Source organism: Galendromus occidentalis, unplaced genomic scaffold (assembly GCF_000255335.2).
Source record: "Galendromus occidentalis unplaced genomic scaffold, Mocc_1.1 scf7180000077086, whole genome shotgun sequence".
Classification (NCBI taxonomy): domain Eukaryota; kingdom Metazoa; phylum Arthropoda; class Arachnida; order Mesostigmata; family Phytoseiidae; genus Galendromus; species Galendromus occidentalis.
In genome coordinates, this window is record NW_003805074.1 from 975,618 (window position 1) to 1,001,424 (window position 25,807).

Genomic DNA, 25,807 nt, shown 5'->3' on the forward strand with positions numbered 1-25,807 from the left:
CAAGGTTGCGGCGGCAGATGTCGTAGATGGCCTCGTTATCGACCATGAAGGCGCAGTCCGAATGCTCAAGGGTGGTGTGGGTGGTCAGGATCGAGTTGTAAGGCTCGACCACGGCGGTGGAAACCTGGGGAGCGGGGTAAACGGCGAACTCGAGCTTCGACTTCTTGCCGTAGTCAACTGAGAGACGCTCCATGAGCAGAGAAGTGAATCCGGATCCGGTTCCTCCTCCGAACGAGTGGAAGATCAAGAAGCCCTGGAGACCGGTACATTGGTCAGCCAGCTTACGGACACGGTCCAGTACGAGATCAATGAGTTCCTTTCCGATAGTGTAGTGCCCACGAGCGTAGTTATTAGCGGCATCTTCCTTCCCGGTGATCAATTGCTCGGGGTGGAAGAGTTGCCTGGTGAAGAAATAAATTTTCAGAACTGGAGGTCAAGTCTGAATAGTCGCCGAGTGGAGACTGACAGAATGCATCACAGAGAGCTGGCGCAGTCGCGACATCGGGAGGCGCGACTGTAGCGCAAAAACGGCCCGGAATCTTCCAGAAGTTGTCAGCATGGGAATCGACAAATAATGGCGATGGATCATCGCTCCGTCAATCAAGTGAAGCTAGTTACCTGTAGGTTCCAGTGCGGACTTCATCGACAACTGTTGGTTCGAGATCGACATACACGGCACGGGGTACGTGCTTGCCAGCGCCGGTCTCCGAGAAAAAGGTGTTGAAGGAGTCATCGCTGCCTCCTACGTTTTTGTCAGAGGGCATCTGACCGTCGGGTTGAATACCGTGCTCGAGGCAGTACAGCTCCCAGCAGGCATTTCCGATCTGGACTCCGGCCTGACCGACGTGGACAGAGATGCATTCACGCATGATGATTGGTTAAAGTCTGCAAGAAAGAGGAAGCAATGCCGGTCAGATTTATTCGAGCATTTCGGTATCAAATTTCCCTCGATATCGAAAGAATCCCATCGCAGAGCCCTGTCAGTCGGAGGATATCCGGAGAATGAAGTATCTAAGATTCGATGTTCGGTCTGCTCCACATCGACGAGAAGTCTCGGCGTCTCATTGTCCACGTGCCCATCACGAATGCTATATATAGTCAAGATGCCTCGCGGAGAGAGAAGCATGCCTGTTTCGCGATTCTGGCCACACCCAGGTTCTCCAGAATAACGGCTCAAAGCGACCGGAGGATCGGAATGGACATGGATTCTAAGCATCATAGAGTTAAAAGGAGGTAGTCTGTGTCTATGGATACGGCTGACCCCGACTCTACGTGACCTGGGCTCAGGCGCCCTAGATCTTCACCGGAGCCAACGCTCGCCGTCCTCTCGACCGTGGAGCTGCTCGAACTCCGGAGTCCATGACTCTCTGCATCGACGACTCCTCAGGGTCCGACGGGAGTCACGGCTTGCGATGCTGCATCAGCGTGGTCCCCGGACTTCCCTCGACAAGTTTCCGTTGCCGCTTCGGGATCGTATCAAACGGTTGTCAGCTTGGAGTCGGTCGACCACGATGGCTCCGAAATCGAGGTCGGACCCTTCGAGACAGCTCTCGGCAGCTGCATGGACTACCTCAGAATCACCAAGACAAACGTCCGCCTTCCTGCGGGAGTCGGGGGATGGAGAGCCCGAGCGATACGTCGCTAATACCGGGTCTTTACGGGAGACCACGCCGGCACCGCGCCGGACGACGTGGGACCCGAGCGAACTGCTCTCCCATTTCACTACGAGACGCGAGTCGACGTCAACTGATTTAAGGTCTCTGAAGGGAGTTGATTTGGAGAGGTACTCACCAAATCGAGTCAACGATAAAGAATATCAAATAGAACGTTGAACCGTGGTGCTTCGAGCACAAGTTCAAACGAATGTGATACGAGATGGCGGACCGCTCTTTTATATAGAGACGCTCGCTGAAATCACTGCTCCCGACACTCCTATCCGGTGGCGGGATTAGGCCCCCGGTCTCGACAGTACCAGTATTCTCCGGGAGTTCGACGTATCGACGGGCTTCCTAGAGCACACGAAATCGTCGATCCGTTGATTTTTCGAGTGATTTGAAGGATCTCGATTGCTCCAGCTGCTCCGAATGTGGGTGTGACGCGGCTCCGAGTCGTCGAGTAAGGATAGTTCACTTTTCTGGAGGGCAAGTCCGGAATCCGATTGTGAGATCGATCGAGATCTGCAGCTTCCGTCCTCGGGACGTCAGTCATGCCTCGTCGCAGAGCAAAATTTTGGGACCAGGCATCTTCTCTTGAGGAACTTGCTATTTTCAAATAGTTCGGGTTCGACAGAGCAGCATGTCGTCTGCTCCGAAGTTGTAAACATTGACTTGCAAGAAAACAGGAAGAAGTGTGCCTTACCTTGGGTTCAGGCCGAGTCGAAAGATTGAAAGAACACGATGTCACAAGCCGCGGTAACACCGGAGACTGTACAGACACCAGCAGAATCTGCCAAGCAGAAAGCTTTGGAAGAGTACCGACGCAAGGTGAATAATTAGAAAACCAGGGGCCTGAACTGAACGTTCGCTCATGTCAGTCCCATGAATTCTCCCGCTTGTAGATAGAAATTTCTCGACAAGCTTCGACGTTGAATTGGATATCGGAGCTGTCAAAGATCTCGGGGATCTGAATCGAACCAAGAGTCCGCGCCTCCTTGTGAAGAGAGCTTTACCTGCATTTATTAAATCGGTCAGATGTTCTTTGATGCATTCCAAAAGAGCTGACGGATTCGGTACCAGCCCCTGCGATCGCAACTCCTCAATAGGTAGACGAAGACGGAAGCTGGAAACTCGATTCACGCTGCTTCGAGAGAATAGAATTGAGCGAGAGCTCCTCGGATCTGTCGTTCAAGTTGTGCTTCCAAGATGCAGAGACTTACCTCCGTAGTCGTCAACCGCAATTGAGTTGTTTCCACGGAGATGATATTGAAATTCAGGAAGGAATGCTCAATGGGCCTCTGTTCCATAGGTTGGTGAGCACCGCGATGTCGCTTCCTCGCTGAAGGGGATGCGAGAGCAGCTCAAGGAGCTCACAAAACAGTACGAAAAATCGGAAAACGACTTGAAAGCTCTCCAGTCTGTGGGACAGATCGTCGGTAAGTTCTTGAGCTAATTTATTTTATGCCCCCGGAACACTACGCCCTCCAAGGAAGAAACGATATCGTGAGCACAGCTGTGAGCGCTCTTGAATCAAGAAACGGATTGTTTTTTAAGGTGAGGTGCTCAAGCAACTGACCGAAGACAAATTTATCGTGAAGGCCACGAACGGACCGCGATATGTCGTTGGTTGTCGTCGCCAACTGAACAAGGAGAAGCTGAAGGCGGGCACGCGAGTTGCGTTGGATATGACAACTCTAACAATCATGAGGTGGGTTGAATCCCGCTGAGTCCTCCGAACATTCGACATGACTCTCGCTTGTTTTGAAGTGCCCTTGCGGCTTTTCGGCTAGTGGTAAAATTTTGCGCCGTTCCAGATATCTCCCTCGTGAAGTGGACCCCCTCGTCTACAACATGTCACATGAGGACCCCGGTGATGTGACCTACTCAAGCATCGGTGGTCTTCAAGATCAGATCCGGGAGCTTCGCGAAGTAATCGAGCTCCCTCTGTTGAACCCTGAGCTCTTCCTCAGGGTGGGAATCACTCCCCCGAAAGGCTGCCTTCTCTACGGGCCTCCTGGTACCGGGAAAACGCTTCTCGCTCGAGCGGTTGCCTCGAATATGGATTCTAATTTCCTGAAAGTGGTTTCCTCCGCGATCGTCGACAAATATATCGGGGAATCGGCTCGTCTCATCAGAGAAATGTTCAACTACGCCCGCGACCATCAACCGTGCATCATTTTCATGGACGAGATCGATGCTATCGGGGGTCGTCGTTTCAGTGAGGGCACGTCGGCCGATCGGGAGATTCAGAGAACCCTTATGGAGCTCTTGAACCAGATGGATGGTTTCGACGCTCTCGGTCAGGTTAAGATCATCATGGCAACCAATCGACCTGACACTCTGGATCCGGCTCTGCTACGACCTGGACGTCTGGATCGGAAAATCGAAATTCCTCTACCGAACGAGCAAGCTCGGCTCGATATATTGAAGATCCATGCAAGATCGATCACCAAGCACGGCGACATCGATTGGGAGGCTGTGGTGAAGCTCTCCGATGGATTTAACGGTGCTGATCTCAGAAACATCTGTACCGAGGCTGGCATGTTTGCAATCAGGTGAGGAGGCCTCGGAATCGTTGGCCCAGGATGCTTTCTCGTGAGGTTCCGAAGTCGCTTCCGGCACCGTCCCGATATCAGTTCCCTTCTCTGACCATGATGATTTCCGTTTCAGAGCTGACCGTGAGTACGTCGTGGAGGAAGATTTCATGAAGGCGGTGCGGAAGGTGGCAGACGTCAAAAAGCTTGAGACGAAGCTCGATTACAAGCCGGTGTAAATTGCTGCCTACCTAATTAAACGGGGAAATTCGAAGCCAGTATCATCAATAAATATATGAGCGTGAACCTTATGAGCACCCGCTTGGTTTTCGCTGTGGTATTGTACGGGCGGGGATTGAGGGTGAAGGCCAGGGTGGGCGGAAACATCGCCGGTCTCGTCTCAGAACTCCGTAATGCAATACTTCACCCGTGGTTTCTCTGGTTGGGGAAACTCCGGCCTGGTTCTGTTTCGAAAAACCTCTCAGCCATTGTGGGATGAGAATCGCCGAAACCATATACTTCCGAGTCTCTTTGCCTTCCTCAGTCTCTCTGGCATTGTAGCCATTTCCAGACGCTTTTATGGTTCTCCATCTCATTCCTATCTTTGTCCTTCCCGTGCGTCTATCCTCGATCGATCAACATATTGGCCTTGTTTATCGAGAGCACATTCGGAGAATTTTCTTATCGTCGGAGGACAATGCTTTCCGAGCTTCCAAAAGGCGCTCCCAGAGAAATTAGAGTTCGGGCACTCCTTATTCTTCAGAGGACTCTTGCCGGACCTCGACGAGTCAGCCTCCTGATGAGAGCCGTTGATGAGAAGACAAGTCGGCTGCCGAGGATGGAGCGGCTTGATTTTGTCATCGCGCAAGGAATGGGATCCAGGGCAGGGCGGGCCAATTGATGGTCCCCGGACCTCACTCACACGCCCAGTGGATACGAGGCAGCGTTCTGGATGAGTGATATGATGACATATGATTCGAAATCATATGACATGACCCATAGCTTGATGGTCCGCCGGCCCCGTCGCCAAGGCCTTAGTGGTCCGCGGCACCAGGAAGGTTGGCCACCTCTGATCGAGAGCGCCCACAGGTAGACGGGGAGTCTGCTGAAAGCGAGCCAAACTCAATCGCAGAAGCAATGTTCCACGGATAATCCCACTCTTCGTCTGAACACCAGCCTTCAATGCCCCGGCACCACCACCCAGACCTGGGAGGGGATAGGAGACTCTGAGCGCACCGAGTCTGAGAACGAAGCACCATTAAGCGGCATTCGTGAGAACTCGCGCGCTCACGACCTGGGTAGAAATTCCCCCTCCCCCATCGACCTCGCCTAGCCGCTGAGGTTGTCTCAGTACTTCGTCGAGAGAACAGAAGTCGAACTGAGATGATATCGCTGAGGGGAAATTGCCCGGGTCCGCCTGAGGATCGAACTGTATTCTTGGCTAGCTCACGAGGGAGCGAGGAACAATCGAATTTAGAGATCATTGATCATGCTACATTATCGATTCTGTCTCCCAGAATGGAGTTAGTGCCGATGCTTGATCGCCAGACAGGGTGTTAGCTTACGATTCCTCCTGAGCAGCAAGAATCACGGCTCAATACCGAACTCAGGAGTCACCTCTCGTAAGGGATCTTTTTAGCAGGTAGGAATTTCCACCGATGCAGTCCAGAAGGAGCATGACCGGGAGAGATTAGGCAGAGAGCCTCCTGTCGTAGTCTTCAGCCGCACGTGCTCCCAATATCTATCTTCGGGAGCTTGGGAAAGCGACTTGGAGTCACCTGCGCAGATTGTCGGTCGACGTTGGGGTGATTCGAGCACAACGAGGGATTCGCGCCTGGTTGTCGCGCGGGGAGCATGGTCATTCTTGAAGATAGCTCGGACGGAATCCGCCAGAGAGGGAAGATGTCAAGGAGATCTTTTCACTCGGAATCCTGAGTCACAGAGAAAACATATATACACAGAAGAGTATTGCTTGGATGGCGTCCGTCTTGAGCTGTTGTCTCTCCTTGCTCTTCGTGTTGCCGAATTGAAATCCCTGCTCATCGTGCCCTCGGAGTTCCCAAGCCGCTCAGATATTTAATGTTATTAGTATTCCGCTACCCGTCTGAAAAGCTCGTCAGGCGGGTTCGAGCATTTGATCCATTCACAATACTTCGGTTTCCGGGAGCAACTCTCCGAGAGGGAGTTTGCGCGATTGATGCGTCCGTCTCATTTTTATCGATGTCTACGCGAAGAGGTTTTTACGAGCATCGCCGGTTCAGGTTGCCGCTACTGCCTCCGAGGTCGACAGTTTTTGCTGACGACTCTCCGGTTTCTCCTCTTTTTCTGGGTTAAATCGTGGGGGCCTGGTTTCGAGTCTCCGGCGAAAAATCTCCTGGACGATCTTCGCAGGAAGGAATCTTCCGGAACGAGTCGGAAGGATGTTTCACTCATCACTCATCAGCCAGACCCTTCCCGATCTCTGCGAATGGGAATTGTGTCGATACCTAATACCTAGAACGAACGCGCACTTCTTATAGCCATCGATATCGCCTGCTAGATAGCGTGACTGCTCGACGATCACACTCACATATCGATGAAGATGACGGCGCCCTTGAAGAAATTCATTGGGCCAGCGGAGATCTCGCGCAGGAATTTCCAGGAGGAGTAGTCGGTGCGAGCCGTGGCACGTGGCATTCAAGCAGGTATACCGTAAATCTTAAAAATGGAAGCTCCTCTTCAACAGAAGCCCCTTCCTGCTAAGAGCCTCTGGTTGATGCTTCTCGTAAACAAGAACCACCCCTCGAATTTGAGCCCTTGCCTGTAAGACAAGCCCCGCGTCCCCAATTCATAGGCATCAAGTATATAATTAAGTGCATAGAGCGCTACAAGTTGATGCATATTCCACCGAGACTATTACTATCTCCCGTCGATTGCCGATCTCTAAACTGGGAGCACGCTCCCCATGCCGTCATCTTCTCGAAGTGGGATTCCTTCAGGAACAAAACAGCCCCTCTTTCTCAAATAGAATTCCCTCCTCTGTTGTGAGACTCTTGCAGAATTGGAAGCCCGGGCCTATATTGTAGAATTTACGGTATTTCTTGTAGAACTCGCGATGAAGCTTCGACGATCAGGGAACTCGTTTTCGGAGAACTCGCTGTCCCTCGCCCGAATGCACCCAGACTCATTAGACGGACGCTTCGGATCTTCCTTGTGAAAAGCACCAGAGGGACGAATCGGAGTTGAGTTAGACAGGGCACATTCGCCGGCCTACGTTCGGAGGAGGCCCTGGAGTCTGATTATCAATTGAAGCCGGCAAAATACCCTGCTGATGGCGGTTCCAACGAATTTTCCAGATCTCTCGAGGAGCTTGATGGAAATCTGATCTAGCCGCCCTCGGTTGTTCGCACGGCAAGTGGTGGCCAAATGAGAGCCTTGCTTGAGCCGCCGACGAAAACAAGCCGTCCGAAGCGCAAGCCCGGTTGATTCGGAAAACGACACGGTCGATCATTTCTTGAGCAACTTGCGTTCTTATTGCCTCCTCGCGGAAAAAGTATCCTGTGGTAAGATCGATCGAAATTCAGCCCCAAGAAATCGCTTCCCGCCCCTCCCCTCGTGTCGTTTCCGGAATGATGCCCGATTGTGAATTGTACTCGGAGCGTCTGACTACACCGTTTTACAGTGACATCTCCCTACTCATGTCCGTCAGATGTGATTGCCCGAGAACTTACGAGAAATCTATTCCTGGCCATTGTATTATTCGTCGAAATTTCAGATATAGTAGAGCTAGATCTCCGTTGAAAACTCAGATCTCAACTCTGGTTGATATCAGCCATCGGCAGTCGAGACATTCATATTCGGCAAATTCAAGATCCCAAGTCGATATACTCGGAAAGGGTCTGCCGGTGACTGAGATCGACCCTACTTCTCAGCCGGCCCGAGCAAGAATTTGCGCTGGTCGACTTCGGATTTCTGAAACGAACACCGTATTCTGGAATATTATGCTCATTATAAATGAGGTTCACGCTTTCAAGGGAGGGGGTTCCGACTCCTGGTGTATCCCTATGGTTCATGATGAGGGGGACTGCTGCGCCGGTCGTCGCTATGTTTCCGCTGAAAGTAACTTATTCCTCGTCCGAGAATCGGATGAGTGAGCGGAACCGAGTCCATGCTTACCCTTCAGCAGTCTGGCAGTCAACCGTGGTAGGCATCGACTGGGGAGATTCATACGTCATCCATCATTTTTATAACTCATTCGATATTCAGAAATCATCGGTACATGTACGGAGCCACTCGAATTCTGCAGGAAAAAGGGACCGACCACGCTCAAGAGCCCAGAAGAGCAGAGAAACTTTCGGATTTCCACAGCCATGGGGAGAATTGTCGCGACTGACGAGAGCCTGAAGAGGCGAATGAGGTCTTCAGTCCTCTATTTTCAGAAGCCAAGAGGATTCTCAGGTCGCAATTCCCACGATTGCTCGACGATCGCAACTTGCGGCCGCTGCTATCTGGAGAGGGTCGAGTCGAATTCAAGCAGGCCGTGTTACGAATCGATTAAGTTGCCATAGTGACTGCGAGAGAGATTTTGAAACGAAGTCACGGGAAATACTTAAGTACGAATGAAAATGCCGAGAACAGTTTTGACAACCGTCGTAGTAGTCCGCGATCAGTGACCTGATGTTCAAGAGCAGGTGAGTCATGATTCATCTCTCTGGGCCCAAGGACGCACAAGAATATCCAGGAACAAGCCCCCTTAGACCCGGGCGCTGTTCCTGAGGCGTCAAAAGAGAGAAAATCAAAATTAGCGATTCGATCCAAAACTGGGCTCTGTGTCGGCCCAATGGGTCTGAATGAGCATTCTCCCGATCAGGAGGGCGGATGACAGCAGCGGCTTCGCACTCCTGAGGCACGCCACAGGTTACCCCGGCACGAGAACAGGCGTCCCCGGTTCCCATGATCTTCCGACCCTGATCGAATTATTTCAGGAACAATCTGAGGGAACGATGAGTCGGAATACATTTCCTGTCGGCTGAGGACATGAGAATATCATGGACGGCTTGACATTCAGTCAGTTGTCTTTATTTACGTTATGATAGCACTTTTTTTCGCTGGAAAGAGCAAATTGTTCCCCCTTACTTAAGTGCGGTCCCAGGGTAGTGGGCAAACACGGCCAGCCTGGTGGCCGACCTCGCTGGGCGCAGTTGTGTCTACTCGGACTCCCAGCTGACCGTCCGCAAATAAACATTTTTCGCAGCGAGGATGGGGACTTCGAGGGAATTCAGAAGTACGGGATGCCTTCGAGCTGTGTCCATTGTTGGATTCATGAGATTCCTCCGTGACGCATAGATGACATTGTTCTCGCTGGTGCATGGATGAGTGATCGCAGAGTCGGGGTGCGGAGTCTGAAGAAATCGTCATCGATCTCGGGTTTTCGAACGCTGTGAGACTCTCAATTAGCTAATTGAACTCAAGCTCCTTGAACGTTCTGGGGGCAGAATATACATAGGTGACAATGCGGAGTCTGAGCGATATTTCGAATTAGAACTCGTCATTCGGTTTCGGAATACGGTTGCGAGCCATTGGCCAGCCTGATGGTTCCCAATCAAGTGAGTAGTCAATTACAATGAACGCGCCCAGGTAATTTGGTGAATCGCACCGGCCGCGAAGAGCGCAGTTCCGCACCGGTCCCTTGAATCGGCTGACAGGCCTCCTCTCAATGTGCAATGCTTGACGCCATGAGAGCAATCCGTGAAGATCATCATGTTCCAGGATGGGGCGAGATCAGGGCTCTTCTGCTCCTGCGTTTTTTCTGCTCGCGTCACCCACTTAGAAGTCGGGCATTCAGAGAAAGAACAGCGCTGTCGATTGGGGTCTCATGCTAATTCTGAGTCCTGAGAGCCTCATGCCGCGCTCCGTGCATGTGCATTGCGACCGTCGAGTTAGCGTTCCGGACGAGAGAATTCCCGTTGGAGGAAGCATCGATTCGTAGATCAATAGGCTTGGAAAGAGCTGGATGGCACGTGATATCGGGGAGATGCGAGAAGTTCTCCAGTCGTTATGAATTCTGCGGGGAATAGGACGGAGGGCAAGCTGGAAGAAAATAATTATTCCTCCATGGAATCTTCCCGCGATAGGAATTTCTCGACTCATGGGGTTCTGACAGTTTCTCGTTCCAGGGTCCATGCGATTAATCCAGAGCTCGCCATGGAAAATCTTCAACCGAGTTTCTTCAAGCAGCTCCGCGCTCTCTTGTGGAAAGACATCTGGGTGACTCGACTCAAGAGATCGCTGATAGCATCCATATTGGAAGTTGCCATCCCCTTCGGATTGATCGGTTAGGGGCTCTCGAAAACTTCGACCAGCCGTCGATTTCCCCAGCATGAGCGACTGAAAGCGGTGTGGAGTCGTGGAAGGGATTTTTTGACTAGTCTGAATTGTTCTCCTTCTCTCCCAACAGGATTACTCGTATTTCTCCGCAGTTTGAGCGAAGGAGGCGCGAGGAACCGTCCGAGTTTCACTTGGAGGCCACAGGAGACTTTCAATTCCTCTCTTCTCCGAGCATTCCCGACCCGATATCGGGCCTCGAAAGACCCTCGACGAATTGTTTATGCTCCGCAGAATGGGCTCACGGCAGACATCATGGTCGAGGCTTTCGGCGACGGTGCGAATTGTTTTTCGGGACCTTCCCCTAATCACTGGATTTGTTCGGGGATTTAGAGATAAGTAACTTCAATCGGGGGATTCCTTATTCTCGCGTTCTTTTCCAGTCACAGCCGTCGAGGGAGTTGATGACGCGAAATCACTCAATGAATACATCATGAAAGGCCAAGTTCTTTTCAGCGTAGAGTTCACGAGAACTGAGCCGAAAAACCTCGCATACGAAGTGAGAAACGTTATCTTGAGCTTTATTCGGAGGATTAGGTTACCGTGTCGCAATTCGCAACGTGGAGCTCTGGGTTGTGGAGGTCTGGACAGAGAGGCGGGAGTCCCGAAGGCGGATTTGTGGGGGTGGGAGCTCGAGAGGGAGTACACGCCCTCAAAACTCCGTTACCCGAATGTTTCCTGGGTCTTCAGGTACGCATAAACCAAACACTGGCCTATTACGAAACAAGCCGCCTGTTCCCTCACTTACCGCAAAGAGGTCCACGCGCACCTGATAAAAACATCTTACCTGCCATCATGGAAAGCATCATGACGGTGTACGCAGAGAAGCATAATGTTTCAAAGCCCGCGGTGAGTCTACAACCAATCGAATAGGATCCTGGGGGAGTCTAGGGCAGGGGGTCGTCTCTATCGGCGCACTTAGTGCCACGAATCTTTTGCCGCGGAAAGAGATAATTGCTGTTCCGGTGAGAGGAGCGCGAGAACGTTGAAACTTACCCTTCTACCCAGAGGCATAGAGGAAGCGCTCGGAGCAAATCTACACAAGCTGATTATCACGATGCAGTGAAGCGACCTACCCACCATAAAAAGAGCTCACGATCCAATCTCAAGATTCGAGAAGTGGAAAGCGGCTTTGTCTATCTCGGCTCGTGCTTATAGCGAACAAATCTTCATGACCCGAGAAGGGTGGCTTGACTGCTCTTGTAAAATAAACTCCTGGCTTACTTCTCATATTGAGACCGTCTCTGAAAGATTTCAGAGTAGAGTCGCATGGGGATCTCGAGTCCTATTCTACCGGTCGCTCAAAATCGAATCCTCCATTGATTCAGAACACCGATGCGGGAGTCCGGGCTGCGTCAACCGGATTTCAGGAATTGAAGTTTTCCCGTCGTCCGTAACGAGCGGGGAATAGGGAGAGGATATCGTTCCTTGAACGATGTGGAGAAACAACTCCCGCGCAGCGTCTTCAAGAAAGCAGAGTTCCTCCTTCGGTTGCTCTCCATGACTCTGAGTCAGCGTGATCGGAGTCTAATGAGCGACGTTTTGACGTCTTGTGGCACTGACAAGTAAACATTCTTTTTGAAAATGACAATCGCCTGGTTTGACATGCTTTTCTGAAAGTCTCCGAGCCCCGGAGCAACCCCGAGTCCTTTTTCCCTGCTGTCCTGCATTTCATACCCCTTTCCTGCAGGCTCCGAAACCCGGAAAAAACACCATTTAAATCGAAATCCGGGATATTTTTCTCGGATTTTGATGGAAATGGTTTTTCCCCAGGTTCCGAAGCCCGGAAAGACCCATTCCCATCGATATCCGAGCAAAATATCCCGGATTTCGATGTAAATGGTGTTTATTCCGGGTTTCGGAGCCTGCTGGGAAGGGGTATGAAATGCAGGACAGCAGGGAAAAACGACTCGGGGTTGCTCCGGGGCTCGGAAACTTTCAGAAAAGCATGTCAAACCTGGTGATTGTCATTTTCAAAAAAGAATGTTTACTCGTGAGATGATATCAGACGGAAGCCTTGTCCCGTTAAGTCGGTCGACCCCCAGCTCGAGCGAGATGACAGGCTTGTGCCGGCTCGAGTCAATTACGAAAGTCTGCGATTCGGGCTCTCGTATCTCGTTAAAGCTCGCCGGTCGGATTCTCGAGTCGGCTCCTCGGAGTAGCTCTTGATACAAAGTTCGGACTACAAATATTCCGTATAGGCTCCATGTGGATCGCCGCGATTGTATGCCGCTGCCGCCGTTTCCCCGACGGTCTCGGTGGTTATGGGTTCGTTTCTGTTCTCAGAAGCTCCGGCGACTCTTTAATAGAACCAAAAAATGCTTTTGATAAATTCGACAGGTGTATCTCAGCCGTTTCCCCTTCCCATCGTGGCTTGACGACAAATCGTTCACGTCGTTGAGCTCGTTCATACCTGTGCTGTACGTGTACGGTTATACAATGTTCGTCATACGTTACATACGGCGGATTGTCCAGGAGAAACAGTCGAGAATAAAGGTCAGCGGTAATTTCTTTCATTTCCGCCGTCCGTGTGGGTGCCCATGCGGTCTAAGGGCGCCGAAGGACGTAGAAGTTCTTCGGTCGCTTCGTCGGCGAATTCAATAACGACATTGAATTCGTGCCGTATTCGATCAGGAACACCTTCGCATGATGGGTCTCTCCGATTGGGTTTATTGGACAAACACATTTCTCAATGGATTCCTCACGATGGCCTTGGTATCCATCATGGCAGTCCTCGCTTTCAAGGTGGGTTGGGAGCGGAGCCTTGGCCGGTACTACAATATCCTTTTAATTCTATCCGGATCACTCCGCTCGGGATGAGAACTTTGCGGACTCAATTTCTCTTTACGGGAGCTCCGGGATCACGGTTGAGACAGGATTCGTTCGGGAGATAATCGATTCCCTTCCAGATTCCAGTGCGCATGGACCAAGCAGTTCTGACCCGTTCTGATCCAACGCTCATCCTGAGTGTATTCTTGTTGCACGCGGTCGGTGCGACGCTGTACCTCATGTTCCTCACCGTTCTGTTCCAGTCCCGTGAGTATCGTTCACCTCGGCGCGCATACCCTGCATCGGGAGGATATTCCCTACGGATTTCCGCCCGCCCGCCTATCCGCATTAACCCGCGGTGCCGCTCTGTTGCAGCTGTCATCGGAACATTGGTGGGAACTCTCTGTTGGTTCTTATCGTTGTCAATATCAACTTCGTTCCTCGACCCGATAAATCAGAATCGGTATCAGAGCCTGTCTCGTTCCGCGAAGCTCCTCACAACATTGTTCCTGCCCAACTCTGGATTATACTGGTGCTTCAAGCTAATCAGTTTCAGAGAATCCCAGGGTGAGAGAGTAATAAGGAGAGGGATCTGTCTCGTTTGTGATGTTGAACCGAGATTCGGAACTCTGAGGATTCTAGGGGAGAGAAACGAGAACGAGATATAGGGTATACGGCCTTCGAGTAAAGGAATCGTGCTCGGGGAATTAGGAGCTATTGATCTCCAGGGACAACGGGGGTCGTATTCCTTGCCGGCGAAGCACTGGGTCAAGTATTCAAAAAAATGAGTGGAAAAATAACTGCAGGTGTCGGGGCTCACTGGGCGTCTATATACTCGCCGGCGGTTCCGGGGGACAACATCGTACTCGGCAGCGTAATGACTGACCTCTTGCTCGGATGCCTCCTGTACAGCTTGCTCATTTTTTACCTCGACAACGTTTGGCCATGGCAGTTAGGAATCCCGAGACATCCGTTGTTCCTGTTCCAGGTAAAATAATGATGCTCCCTATGAGCGTGGGACTTGAGCGCGCCAAGATAAAATCCCGAAGCATTTGCCGTGCTTTAAATGATAAATTAGACCTCGTCGCGGTAGTTCAACCGTCCCTTTTGAGCTCACACCGCCTGCCTCCTCCGCCGTTCCTGGCCGTGTGAGTAAGCAAACACATACGCCCCTCTCAACAGGCATTTCTGCTCTTCCAGAGATCCTATTGGGTTGCCCGGAAAAACTCCTGTACAGGACTCTCTGATATCCAGGATCAGACATCGGCGAACGAACTTTTTGAGGAGTATTCTTCAAGCAGTGGCCAGCCAGCAGTTGTGCTGAGGAGCGTGAGCAAATACTTCGGAAGCAAACAGGTTTGTGATTCATACGTTTCACTTCATCCGAATCAGAGCTCGTACTTTGGAGCGTTTTTCTCCCCGGAGCAAACACGAACTTTTTCCGATATAATGAGCGAGAAGAGAGGAGCCTGAGACACTCGGATGATGAAGCTTTCCACCGTCGGCGCCGGAGGACTTATTAGTGCCTCCCTCTAGATATGCTTCCTCGGTATCCCTCATATCTAGTCAAGAGGAGGGAAATTCTAACTCGGTATAGATGTCGGCAGAGGGGCAAGGGGGAGAAACTCCCGAGAGCGACGGACAAACGCTCGGTTTTCGTGCTGCTCGAAATAATCCAATCATTCATCATGTCTGAGAGCGCTTTCAAGTACTCATGAGGCGACTTGCATCTGCCTTTGATCCCTAAGCCAGAATTTTTTAAAATCCTGATTTTTTTCTACATCAAGGTTCTCAAGGACGTCAGCCTCAGAATGTACAATGACGAGATCTCTGTGCTCCTCGGTCACAACGGAGCGGGGAAAACGACCACGATGAACATTCTGACTGGTTGGTATGTTTGGGCTTTCCAGAGAAGACAGACCGACTCACCATTCCCGGCAGAGTTTGCCCACTCCGCCGATGAGTCCAATGACAGCAGTCTCCGCAAATGACTCGACGACGGCGACAGTCCTCTGATGAACCGCATTGTCGAGAACTTTTGTTTCCAGGACTATTCCCGCCATCGTCAGGGCAGCTCTTCATTAATGGTTTCAACGTTCGAACCCACACCCGGCAAGCTCGGAAGAACGTGGGCCTATGCCCTCAGCACAACGTCCTCTTCGACGAGCTCACCGTGAGTACTGGAGCCGCCAGATCACAGTCGAGCCGACCCTTCTGGCCGGTGAATCTCCTTTGCTGACGAGCTCTCTCGTTAGTCCCCGGGATTTTCGCGCGCGTGAAATGATTTCTGTGCTCCAGGTACGGGAACACCTGGTGTTTTTCGGGAAGTTGAAAGGCGCCCCCGAGCACTTGGTCAACGAGGAAGCCGAAGAGCTCGTATGCAAATTCGAACTGACTCCCAAAATGGACACATTATCGAAGAACCTCTCCGGGGGCATGAAACGAAAGCTCTCCATGGCGAACGCCATGGTGGGCGGCAGCTCGGTAAGTGCGCTCAGCGAGCTGACCAAAACTTGTTTTTCACTCAGTTCAATTCTCGTTCTGGAACTTCTCCGGAACTCGCTTTCCGCAGGTGATTATCCTGGACGAGCCCACCGCTGGGATGGACCCTCAGGCCCGTCGCATGGTCTGGACTGTCTTGCAAGAACTGCGCAAAGGCAGGACCATATTGCTCACAACTCACTATATGGAGGAAGCGGACGTTTTAGGAGACAGGATAACATTCCTGACGGCGGGAGCCATCATGTGCTCGGGTTCCCCCATGTTTCTCAAAAAGAAATTCGGTACGCGCAGAACTAATGTCGAGCAATAAGCGTCGCGTGCGCGAGCGTGGCTCGCGAAGAGCTCAAACTTTCGGAGGGAAACGAATGGAATAGGGGACTTCGGACTCCAACCGATACTTAGCTCCTTTGTTCAATTGACTAATGCTCCATTTGCTGCTTCCATCTGACTCATCTGACTAGAGACCGGCTACAAAATGCGCATCGCGAAAGCCTCGCCGGACGTGGATGTTGATGCGGCCATGGAGGTCGTTCAGCGTTTCGTCGGAGGAACGGCCAGCGTGGAAGCTGACATGACGTACGAGTATGTCGTAAACCTGGGATTTCCGACCGTTGATCGCATGGTCGACTTATTCAAGTTTTTCGAGGAGAACAAGGTTACTGCCGACGCGTGTTAAAGGCTGCATGTTTTCCCATGCGTTTCGTGGTCTTATTATCGAGCAGAGAACCCGGCGGCTCCGCATGCTTGGAGGGCGGGTCAGCCGACGGAAAATCAGAGAATAGAAATTCCAGGCGGACTTGGGCGTCGTTTCGTTGGGTGTCGCCGTGACCACGATGGAAGACGTTTTCCTGAAAGTCGGTGAGTTGGGAGCAAGCGTGGACGGTAACGCAATCGTGGGATCGGATCAATCACCTGAGGGGAAAGGCGACGGCCCTCAGTCGAACGGACACGCGAAAACCCCAGCGGCAGGTAAATCATGAGCTCGAACACCTCTTGTCGGTCCCGAAGCTGCAAGCAACTTTCCTATGGTCAGATATTAGAGTTCGTTGTTGCATGGAAAGCATAATTTATTCGTTCCTCCTTGATTTATGTTCCCGTCCATTGTCTTCGCTCACTCGTCAGATCGGCAGTTCCCCACATACGAAAGGGTCTCCGGCGCTAGACTACACGCCAACCATTTCGTCGGACTATTGATGAAACGACACGATGCTGCCAAGCGACAATGGTGGCTACCGGTGTTCATGGTGGTCCTACCAATTTTGACGACAATTCTCTTCTGCATTGTTGACAGCCGTCTCGTCACTGCGGTGGGCGGTTCCGGCGCATCGGTATGTGTTCGTTGTCATTTTTTCTTCCCCTCGTCCGGAGACAGTGCTGTGATCGGATGACACGCCTTGATTCTCCGAAGCGAGTCAATACGTGAAACTGGAGGAGCGCGAACTGTGGCGTGCGCTGGTCATAAAACAGATACTCACATGGCGAAACCCTGTCCAGGCGGTGACATACGACCTGTATAAGCTCTTCGGGCCCACTGAAAGTTTCCTCGTACCGAGATCGTCGTCTGCGCTAATGAACGCGACCTGGAACAAACTCCAGGAACAGACAAGCGTTCAGATTTTCGCCGAGAATACAACGGATGACGACATCCAGGCATATCTTCTGCAGCTCGGTGAGGAATGCTCCGACCCGTCCCCCTCTCCTCTCCAGCCTTTTATCTCGGAGCTTGAAGTCGATTGTTTTTCCTCGGCATCTCGGATCCCCTGTCGTCCGACAGACTCCGGCTCTGATTTGAGAGTTAGACCGGAGCTCGCACGTCAGAGATCGAGTTTCGGGTGATTTGACCGAGGGAATTATTCTTCTCGCAGCCCACAGGGATCTGAACGACTATAAGCTCAAGCACTTGGTAGGCGCAACGTATATCAATGAGAGTGCGCTCAACATCTGGTATTCCGGCGAGCCCTACCACGTCCAGATGTGCGCCCTGACTTCGGCGTATTCCGCGATCCTCGGTGGTCAAGTGAGTTTTCTATCCTTGAATTTGTCGTTCCGCTCCGTGAGATGGTATTTTCTCGCCTTTGTTCCTTTCTGAAGCCATCGAGCATCGCTCTCCGCCTTCCTGCAGGTACGTGTGACCTATCAGCCGATTCCCTGGGGGTCAGAGAGTTTCCCGAAGGAGAAACTGATGAGTACCGATACCGTTCGTAAGTATGGTCGCGTTCGTCATCGTCGTGCGCCGATGAGCGATTCGTATACGTTCGCCACATGTCGAGCCACGATATAATAATTAGAAATTTCCGACAGCTCGGCTCTTCTGTGCCGCGTTGATGTCACTCTCGCTCGCCTTCATTACATCATCATTCATCATATTCCCCGTCCAGGAGAATGTCTCTAAGGCGAAACTGGTGAGCGAGAGACGTCCACGTCATTCGAACAGCGCCTTTGAACTCCGCTGTGTGGCGTCGACCTGTCCCGGAGCAGAGTTGATTCCTTCCATTTATCGCTCCCCCGCTTTGTCCTGCCCCCCTCTTTCCTCGTTCCCCGGTTTTCCATCGCTTCACCCTAGCGTTTCTGGGTCGCTCCGCATAATGCCCTAGATCGGAGTGGCTCTATCGGACACCTGTGACCCGTTGAAGCTTACCGGTGCGTGAGGAGAGACGACACCTCGAGCGGAGTTCCAGCAAATCGGCCCGCGAGCCTGAATCCGAGTCCACCAGCTCAATCAGCGTCTAGGGAATTCCGTGGAGGACGGAGATGTTCTCACGCGCGTCGCCGCTTTCAGATGCAGCTAATGACGGGCGTGAACCGGTTGATCTACTTCCTCTCGTCGATTTTGTACGACATTCAGCTGCACATTGCTTGCTGCCTCCTGGTGCTGTCCACCTTGCTGCTCGGGAACCCTGACGGAGTGTACACTCATTACACGGACACCCCCTGTAAGATCGCGAACGACACCGGGTCCTCAATGACTATTTAACGTAGACTCATAGAATCCATGATTCTATGACATAGAAAATAGGTTCGAACGTCGACGGACGCATCGCGAAGAATGAGAAAATTAAATGATTTGGTAGATGAGGGCTTAGATCGTTACCCACCCTGTTTCGTCGTACGCAGGGGCTATATTAATCCTTCTGGTCTTGTTCGGCTTCGCCACGATACCATTGGCGTATTTGGTTTCTCATTGGCCGAAGAAGCCGTCGACCGGTTTCTCCATGATGGTGTTCCTCGGGATTCTTGTGGGTGAGCTCGAGTTCAGCCTAGTGTGATTGCAATGATAGAAATTCTTCGGATCGTGGTAGCGCCCACGGAGTCGGATCTGACCTTTCACCGTCTCTTTCGCTCAATGAAAAATACTATGCTCCGTTCCAGGAATGATCGGGGTGCTGGTCGTGACGATGCTGCAGTTCCTCGGGAGAATTCCGGGAAATCCTCTCGGTATCGATAACGAGGCGTTGAGAATCTCGACGGGTTTTCTGCATTTCCTGCCGCATTTCGCGGTGATATGGGGTTTCTCGAACATCCACTACAACGGTGCTTTGAACAAAACCTGTGAATCAATACACAGAGACGTTCTGACGACGGACTTGATATGCGGCGCGCAAAGAATGTCTGCCGAGGCCACGCCATTCATAGGACGATGTTGCTCAGGTGCATAATTGCAAGAGGCATAATGAGGAGACAGACACTAGAAAATACAGTCCGACGGTCTCATGCTTGGATTTACTCTCGTCCATACAGAGTTCACGGAGAACAATGTTTCGGCTTTTCGTTACGATCGGCCCTCGGCATTTTCTATGGACGATGCGGGAGCCGGTTGGGAGATGATCTGCCTGGTCATCACGGGCAGCGTGCTCTTCGCTCTCAACCTCATCATTGAAATGAATTTGCAGCGTTACTTCTACAAAGTCCGGGACGCTTTCTGCAGAAAGCGCAAGAAAGATAAAATAGGTATGACCGGAGGATAAGTCACAAGAACCCAAACTCAGGATAAGTCTTATTGTGATCCGATGGCTGAACCCGTAGCTTGGGCTCATTTACATAATAATCCCAATCCAACCCTGCGACCGAGTCACCGGCCTCTGATTCAGACTCCGACCTCGGCTTCAACTCGACCGAATTTTCCAGGGGACTCCGCGGAGTCTATACCAGCCGCATCCTTTCCATTAGTCTCGGAAGACGAGGACGTTCTCAGAGAGAAGGAGCTCGTTGAGGAGATGGTAACGGGTTCTCTACCGAATGACGGCCTTGCCATGACAGCGTACCGACTCTCGAAATTCTATGGAAACTTCCATGCCGTCAAGGACGTCTCTTTCAGGTGCGTTGATTCGAAAATCGCGAACGACCCGCCGCGAGCCTATTCGTCCCAATCGATTGATTCGCGTTCGAAAAACGAAAGCACATTGAAGACTCACTCGGCGGAACAGACATGAGTCTGCCGGTCAAAGACGCTCGCTCGATACAAACATTCTATCGGCGGAGAGCTCCGACCGGAGTATTTTCCCCGGAGCTCTACGTCTTCTCACGGAGCCCTACGGGCACCGTGCGTATTGTGTTCGTTTCTGTTCTCCATGCAACTCCCTCTCGATATTTTCCGCAGGGTGAAAGAGAAAGAGTGCTTCGGCCTGTTAGGCGTCAACGGGGCGGGGAAAACGACAACGTTCAGGATGTTGTGCGGGGATCTCCTCATGTCGGCTGGGGACGCGTTCATATCAGACTGCAGTCTTAGAGAGAACCGCGATAAGGTGAGTCTCTGCGAAATTTCTGCGAAATTTGAAATCGACGAATAGCAAAGCAGTGGAACTGAAGGGCTCGGTGCTGCGCATCGATTGATCGGCTCCCTTTCGTTCCGTAGTTCCAAACTGAAATCGGATACTGTCCACAATTCGACGCTATCATCGATACGATGAGCGCGCGAGAAATGTTCCGCCTGTTCGGTATTCTACGGGGCGTGCCACTGAGCAGAGTGAATGAGGTGACGGAATTCCTGATACAAGTCACAGACCTCTCTCAACATGCCGACAAAATGTGTGGCAGCTACAGGTGAGTGAACCCGAACCGAAAACGCATAATGTGTCCCCGACCCGCGGGCTCATTGGAGCTTGAGAACCGCTCACCGTATTGCGATTGGATCCCTCGAACGTAGGGTTTGATCCGCCGCTTCGGGGAACGGTTGCTTCGATGGAGACTGCTGACCTTAAGTGTCACCTTTGTTTTCGTCGATAGTGGGGGTAATAAGCGGAAACTGTCCATCGGTCTCGCTATCCTCGGAGGCCCGAAGGTGATTTTTCTGGATGAGCCCACCGCTGGCGTTGATCCCGAAGCACGTCGGAAGATCTGGAATGCCCTGACCAAGGTCCAGAGAGAGCTCGGAAGCGCCATCGTTCTGACGTCTCACTCGATGGAAGAGTGCGAGGCTTTGTGCGACAGGTGCGACGGAAGATGAATGAGAATCAGAGCCATCCGAGCTCGGATGCGATACGGTTTGGAACGTAATATCATTTCGAGCAGCGAAATAAGATACGAATGTAGCGGGATTTTTCCTCTTTCAAATCAACCTCCAGGCTGTGTATCATGGTGAATGGCGGGTTCCGCTGTATTGGATCGACCCAGCGACTGAAATCGAAGTATGGCGAAGGTTTCACGGTGTTTTTGAAGCTCCGAGCTGATCGGAGCCCTGAGGAGAAAACAGAGAATTCGGCGAAAGTTTGTGATGCCATGGACGAGTTGTTCCCGAATGAGAATCACCTCATCAGTAGTCATCAGGTGAGCACGCGAACGCATTACGATCAACCTCAAGCCGGGTCGACTCGAATCGAGTTATTCAAATGGGTATCTTGTATGCATACATAAGAGCAGACCGCACGATTCGGCTGTCGTACGGAGCGGGACATGGCTGAAATGTTTGATGCGAGTAGGACACTCAAGCGGACGGACCCTCTGTGGACTCGCCGCGGATGAATCTTTCATCTTGGGCGATTTTCCCCCACAGGCCTTGCTGCATTTCCACATCACGGACCCTTCGATCAGTTGGAGTGCTCTATTCGCTGCCATCGCCGAGCTCAATTCTCGCTTTGCCTTTGAAGACTCCATTGTGTCGGATACCACCCTCGAGCAGATATTTCTGAACTTCGCCAAAACGCAGTTCATTCTCGACGAGTAGCTTCGAGCTCCGTGCAAAGTGGACGGGAGGAGTGGAGGGCACTCGGTCAGCGGAAAGAGCTTTTTTCCTGCTCGACAAACATGAGATGCGGCCGACAGACCAAATGTCGGAGGTTGGGATCGATGCTTACCCCCAGGTCGCACCTCTATGCATTGAGATTGCTTTGAGAGTCTTATCATTTTTCACATCATTTTCACCCAACAATGAGAAGGAGGCTTGTGGTTCGCCGATCTCTCCCGAATGTCCGAAGTTCAGTCAAACACCGAAACGTTTCGGCGAATCACCGGCACCGTCTCGAAGAGATGCCGTTCGGTCCCTTTGTTATCCCGCTCGAGGGTTTCACCTAGCGCTGGAAGTATTCCGCTCTGTGATATCGCACTTGATGATTTCCGGTTGTGGAAACGGACTCACACTATATGGAATGGTACTTGGGCCACTCGACTTGATCGTCTCGATATCGACCGATCTCGGGTCGGCGCCGTGTTTACCCCGTTCTTGTTTCGGAAAATTGTTATTGGCGCAGACTAATAAACAGATCAATGCAGGAGAAGAAGAGCTTTTTCCTAGAGCCAGGCCAACAATTTTGATCGATAATCGGAGCTTCAAGCGGAAGAAACTTAAGGGAGCAAAAAGAATAACACGCCGTCCCGGAGAGGCGAGGATTCTAGGTCGCGGCCAGCTCGCAAATATCAGCGGGACTCGCGTGTTCCAGATTAACGCGTAGCTGGTGTTTTTGTCCCGCAAAAAGGCGAGCCCGTCGTAACTACTGAAAGTCACTCGGCGTTTTTGCCGAACGAGAGACTTTTTGCGGTCCTTGGCAGGAATTCGTTTACTTGGGACTTTCTCGCGTAAACAACTCGGCTTTATTGGTCTGCTTGAGCGAATTCACGCCACCGTTTCGTTCATGGTGAGTCGACAGAGACGACAGAGAAACCTTCGAACATGTCAAGCAGCCTGTCGTTTGTTTCACTGTCCCCTCGGAGCGGCGACTACTCGCCCCGTAGAGCCGCTACCGGCTCGTTCGATGACGAGCGAAGCTCCGTGGTAATTCTGCCGCTGCAGAACTTTCCCCAGCTCAGGCTGACGACCACTAATCTGTTTTAGCTTTTCTATTGCTCAGCGGGGTCTCGATCTTTTGACTCGTCCTCCGTCGCCATCACGAGCGATCGGAGCAATGGTCGGGACAATCGACCTCTCGGCTCGGGCACAGGCATAAAAAAGGACCCTTTCTTATTTCGCTTCGCAGTTTGCTCCCAGTCAACTAAGCTGCTGCTGCTGCGGCTGCCTCTGCCAAACTGTTAGAGCCATCAAGCTGCTATTAGCAACATCAGCGAACGTCTATCGGATCGGAGGTTTTTCTTTCCCGAGACCGTCCCCGCCCTGAAGTCGTTCTTGGGATCCCATGTCCCCGGACGGTATGGGGCGAATTCCCGCCAGGGAGTCCGTTTAAGGTTGGAAGGGGACGGAGCCTGGAATTATTACATGAGGCCGGCTGAGGGAAGGTGAGGGTGTGGGGCGCTGATGAGTCACTGTCACGCTGGGGAAGCTCCTAAGTCGTATGTAGTGAAGTTTCTGACGCTCTCTGCCGCTCATTCCTCTTATGTCTCCACTCGTCGCAGGACTTCATTCGCTGCGTGCCCTCCATAAATCTGTCCAAGAAAGCCAGGACAGCCTCGGATGCAGCAGCAGCAGCAAGGGTGACAGAAAACGACAGTAGCGTTCTTCTTCATTCTTATTCCTCTTGACCCACTCATCCCCTTCGCTGCTCGCGGTCCTCGCTCCTCCCATGGAAGCATGTCGAACACTGGAGAGGGAGCCTGCGAGCAGATGAGGTCGAATAAGAACGAAGCAAGCGGTCTCAGCGGTTTGCTCACTCACTCAGTCGGGAAAAAAACGCCCTGAGCGATACAATGCCGCTTTCGCAAGGGTCTCCACACTTGCTTGGGGAGGACAGGCTTTTTCCCCTCCGTCGTCTTTGTTTTCTCCCCATCTGTGCTTTTCCATCTCCTTGTTCACGTAACTCCAGACTCTAACGATGAATAACGGGAGTGTAACTCTATCCATCGAATGAACACGATGCCCTGCTCATATTTCATGACCACGAATGAATCAAAGTTATTCCAAAGCTCCGAAATGCATCAATCCGCGGCGCTGGAAGCGTGTTCCCACATCCGTTAGTTTCTCGCGTTCAACAAAAGCCCTACGGACTGAAAGAGGTTCCTCAGAGCTCTCGAGTCAAAGTCTCATTCACTTCTGTATCGAGCTGCGGTCACGGAAATGCGTCTGCCACCAGTCGACACAGTAGCTCCGAACTCCCAACCTGCATGATGGGGTCGCCGTATTCTCAGATTCTATCTCGAAGCATTGAAATCGGTTTAAATCACGTGAGCGTCACAATCCGCTCAAGTGCGATCGTTATAAATAAGGAATAATTCTTCCGAACCCGAGTCCGGATCAGCTGCGAGCAATCCTGCGATACATTTGTCTGATTCTGACAAATAGCCACTCATTCGGGTTAGGAACACTCGTTTCTCTGAGGGTCAAGTGTTCCCGAGGTCACATGGAGAAATCAGGGGATGGCCTTGCTTGTCTCGATTCATAAAACGCCAGACGACCGGAAACGAAGCGCTCGTAAACATATCGTTCACGACGGAGATAGCAGAACAGGCCGAAGACCAATCCACGTAGAGCTCAGGCATCGTTTGGTGCGACTCGGAAACGTCTCTCTGATCGGAACGCAATCGCTCCGAGCGCTTATCCCTATGTATTTACGCACATACATATATGTGCATATCAACTGCAGTATGGTGGTTGTGCAACAAGCAACTCCGGAGTTTGACTTCATTCACTTCTCGTAGCCTCAATTATCGCTAGGGATCATCTCTCATATAGAGGCATGCCAATCCGTGACTCCCAACAAGAAATGTGCAATCGGAGCTACAATGTTTGGACCATGTTATGGCAGGCAAAATGTTATTTCTTACATGAGTATGTATAGCGACGTCAAAAGGTTCGATGCCCGCCTGCTGTTCGCGTGGAGACAGCTGGCGTATCGGCTAGCTAAACAGCTAACAAACCCCGGCCCACCGGCTCATACGTGCGTCGGCGAATAATTTGCCATTACTCACTCCAGTCAGTCCTATTGCGAGCATCCCTTTCAGTTGCGGAAGAGTTCGCCCTCGTCCAATGTTCTAGGCTGAGTGACATCGCTTCGCAAGATTTCGTTCCCATCGGGTAAATTGCGTGATCGAGGACTATCGATGGTGCTGATCTAATCCGTGGATCGAATACAAAGAGATCCTGGACAGTAGATTGCGCCACAAGTTTCGAGGGAATGACTCAGGCGCGAGCAGAATAACTCGCGGAGGGTTCGAAGATGCTCCTGTGACTCTGGTATCAGAGTAGCGGCATCCGGAGTGAACAAGGTCGGCCCGTGATCCTGCATCCCTCATCCCGTAATCTGACGCCCATGTGGGACTCTTCGGGAGTATCGTGCCTCTCCACAAAATTATCGGGACAGTGCAACTGTAACCTCGGTTTGAACTCGGTGAGTTCGATGACGGTGCTCAGATTTCTGAGCACCGTCAAGTGCTGGAGAGAACAACGGGAGCTATGTATGTCAGCGAGCAGGCTGTTTGTTGGTGAGCTCACTATGGTCGTAGACACATCAGCATGACTTCCTTTCTGGTGTTCTGTCTTGATTTGGGGATGATGCATTTCTTTTCGGTCCCTACACACTCTATGAATATACTAAACGGCGCGGCCGCCGTATATTCGCAGAACTGTTTGGGAGCGGAGGCGCTTGAATGTAGGTCGCCATGGTA

The 25,807-nt window shown here is 51.7% G+C and overlaps 3 protein-coding genes across 3 annotated transcripts in view; 2 read left to right on the forward strand and 1 right to left on the reverse strand.

Moving 5' to 3' along the window:
- Positions 1-1,874, reverse strand: part of LOC100901627 (tubulin alpha-3 chain) — a 2,508-nt gene extending 634 nt beyond the window's left edge. The window contains 4 exon segments of the mRNA XM_029110710.1: position 1; positions 3-401; positions 619-885; positions 1,792-1,874. The exon segment at position 1 is cut by the window's left edge and continues 634 nt beyond it. Coding sequence (XP_028966543.1) covers position 1; positions 3-401; positions 619-869 — 651 coding nt within the window. The 5' untranslated portion in view covers positions 870-885; positions 1,792-1,874.
- Positions 1,875-2,324: 450 nt separating this feature from the next.
- Positions 2,325-4,503, forward strand: LOC100902114 (Regulatory particle triple-A ATPase 4). Its single transcript, XM_003740715.2, has 5 exons — positions 2,325-2,483; positions 2,965-3,091; positions 3,210-3,363; positions 3,470-4,210; positions 4,326-4,503. Exons 1-5 carry the CDS (start codon positions 2,397-2,399, stop codon positions 4,426-4,428), a joined length of 1,212 nt encoding a protein of 403 aa, XP_003740763.1. The 5' UTR covers positions 2,325-2,396; the 3' UTR covers positions 4,429-4,503.
- A 5,288-nt stretch (positions 4,504-9,791) lies between these two features.
- On the forward strand, positions 9,792-21,983 carry LOC100901766 (retinal-specific ATP-binding cassette transporter). The gene is made up of 32 exons (XM_003740791.1): positions 9,792-9,805; positions 10,345-10,502; positions 10,626-10,829; positions 10,936-11,051; positions 11,243-11,401; positions 12,893-13,048; positions 13,187-13,297; positions 13,462-13,588; positions 13,697-13,888; positions 14,128-14,309; positions 14,504-14,677; positions 15,109-15,208; positions 15,370-15,494; positions 15,620-15,805; positions 15,894-16,104; positions 16,285-16,478; positions 16,615-16,792; positions 16,946-17,151; positions 17,318-17,492; positions 17,689-17,840; positions 17,946-18,024; positions 18,125-18,225; positions 18,603-18,756; positions 18,938-19,063; positions 19,193-19,471; positions 19,562-19,771; positions 19,949-20,138; positions 20,421-20,565; positions 20,676-20,863; positions 21,047-21,250; positions 21,385-21,586; positions 21,813-21,983. The coding sequence occupies exons 1-32, from the start codon at positions 9,792-9,794 to the stop codon at positions 21,981-21,983; spliced, it is 5,169 nt and encodes a 1,722-aa protein (XP_003740839.1).
- Positions 21,984-25,807: the final 3,824 nt, after the last annotated feature.

Excerpts from the sequence above, each read along its gene's own strand:
- LOC100902114 (XM_003740715.2), top strand. The coding sequence starts at position 2,397 with ATGTCACAAGCCGCGGTAACACCGGAGACTGTACAGACACCAGCAGAA. Across the intron at positions 3,092-3,209 it reads GTCTGTGGGACAGATCGTCG|GTGAGGTGCTCAAGCAACTG; the intron begins GTAAGTTCTTGA and ends TTGTTTTTTAAG. Across the intron at positions 4,211-4,325 it reads GCTGGCATGTTTGCAATCAG|AGCTGACCGTGAGTACGTCG; the intron begins GTGAGGAGGCCT and ends TTTCCGTTTCAG.
- LOC100901766 (XM_003740791.1), top strand. Across the intron at positions 15,495-15,619 it reads TCCTCTTCGACGAGCTCACC|GTACGGGAACACCTGGTGTT; the intron begins GTGAGTACTGGA and ends TCTGTGCTCCAG. Across the intron at positions 16,479-16,614 it reads AGTTTTTCGAGGAGAACAAG|GCGGACTTGGGCGTCGTTTC; the intron begins GTTACTGCCGAC and ends TAGAAATTCCAG.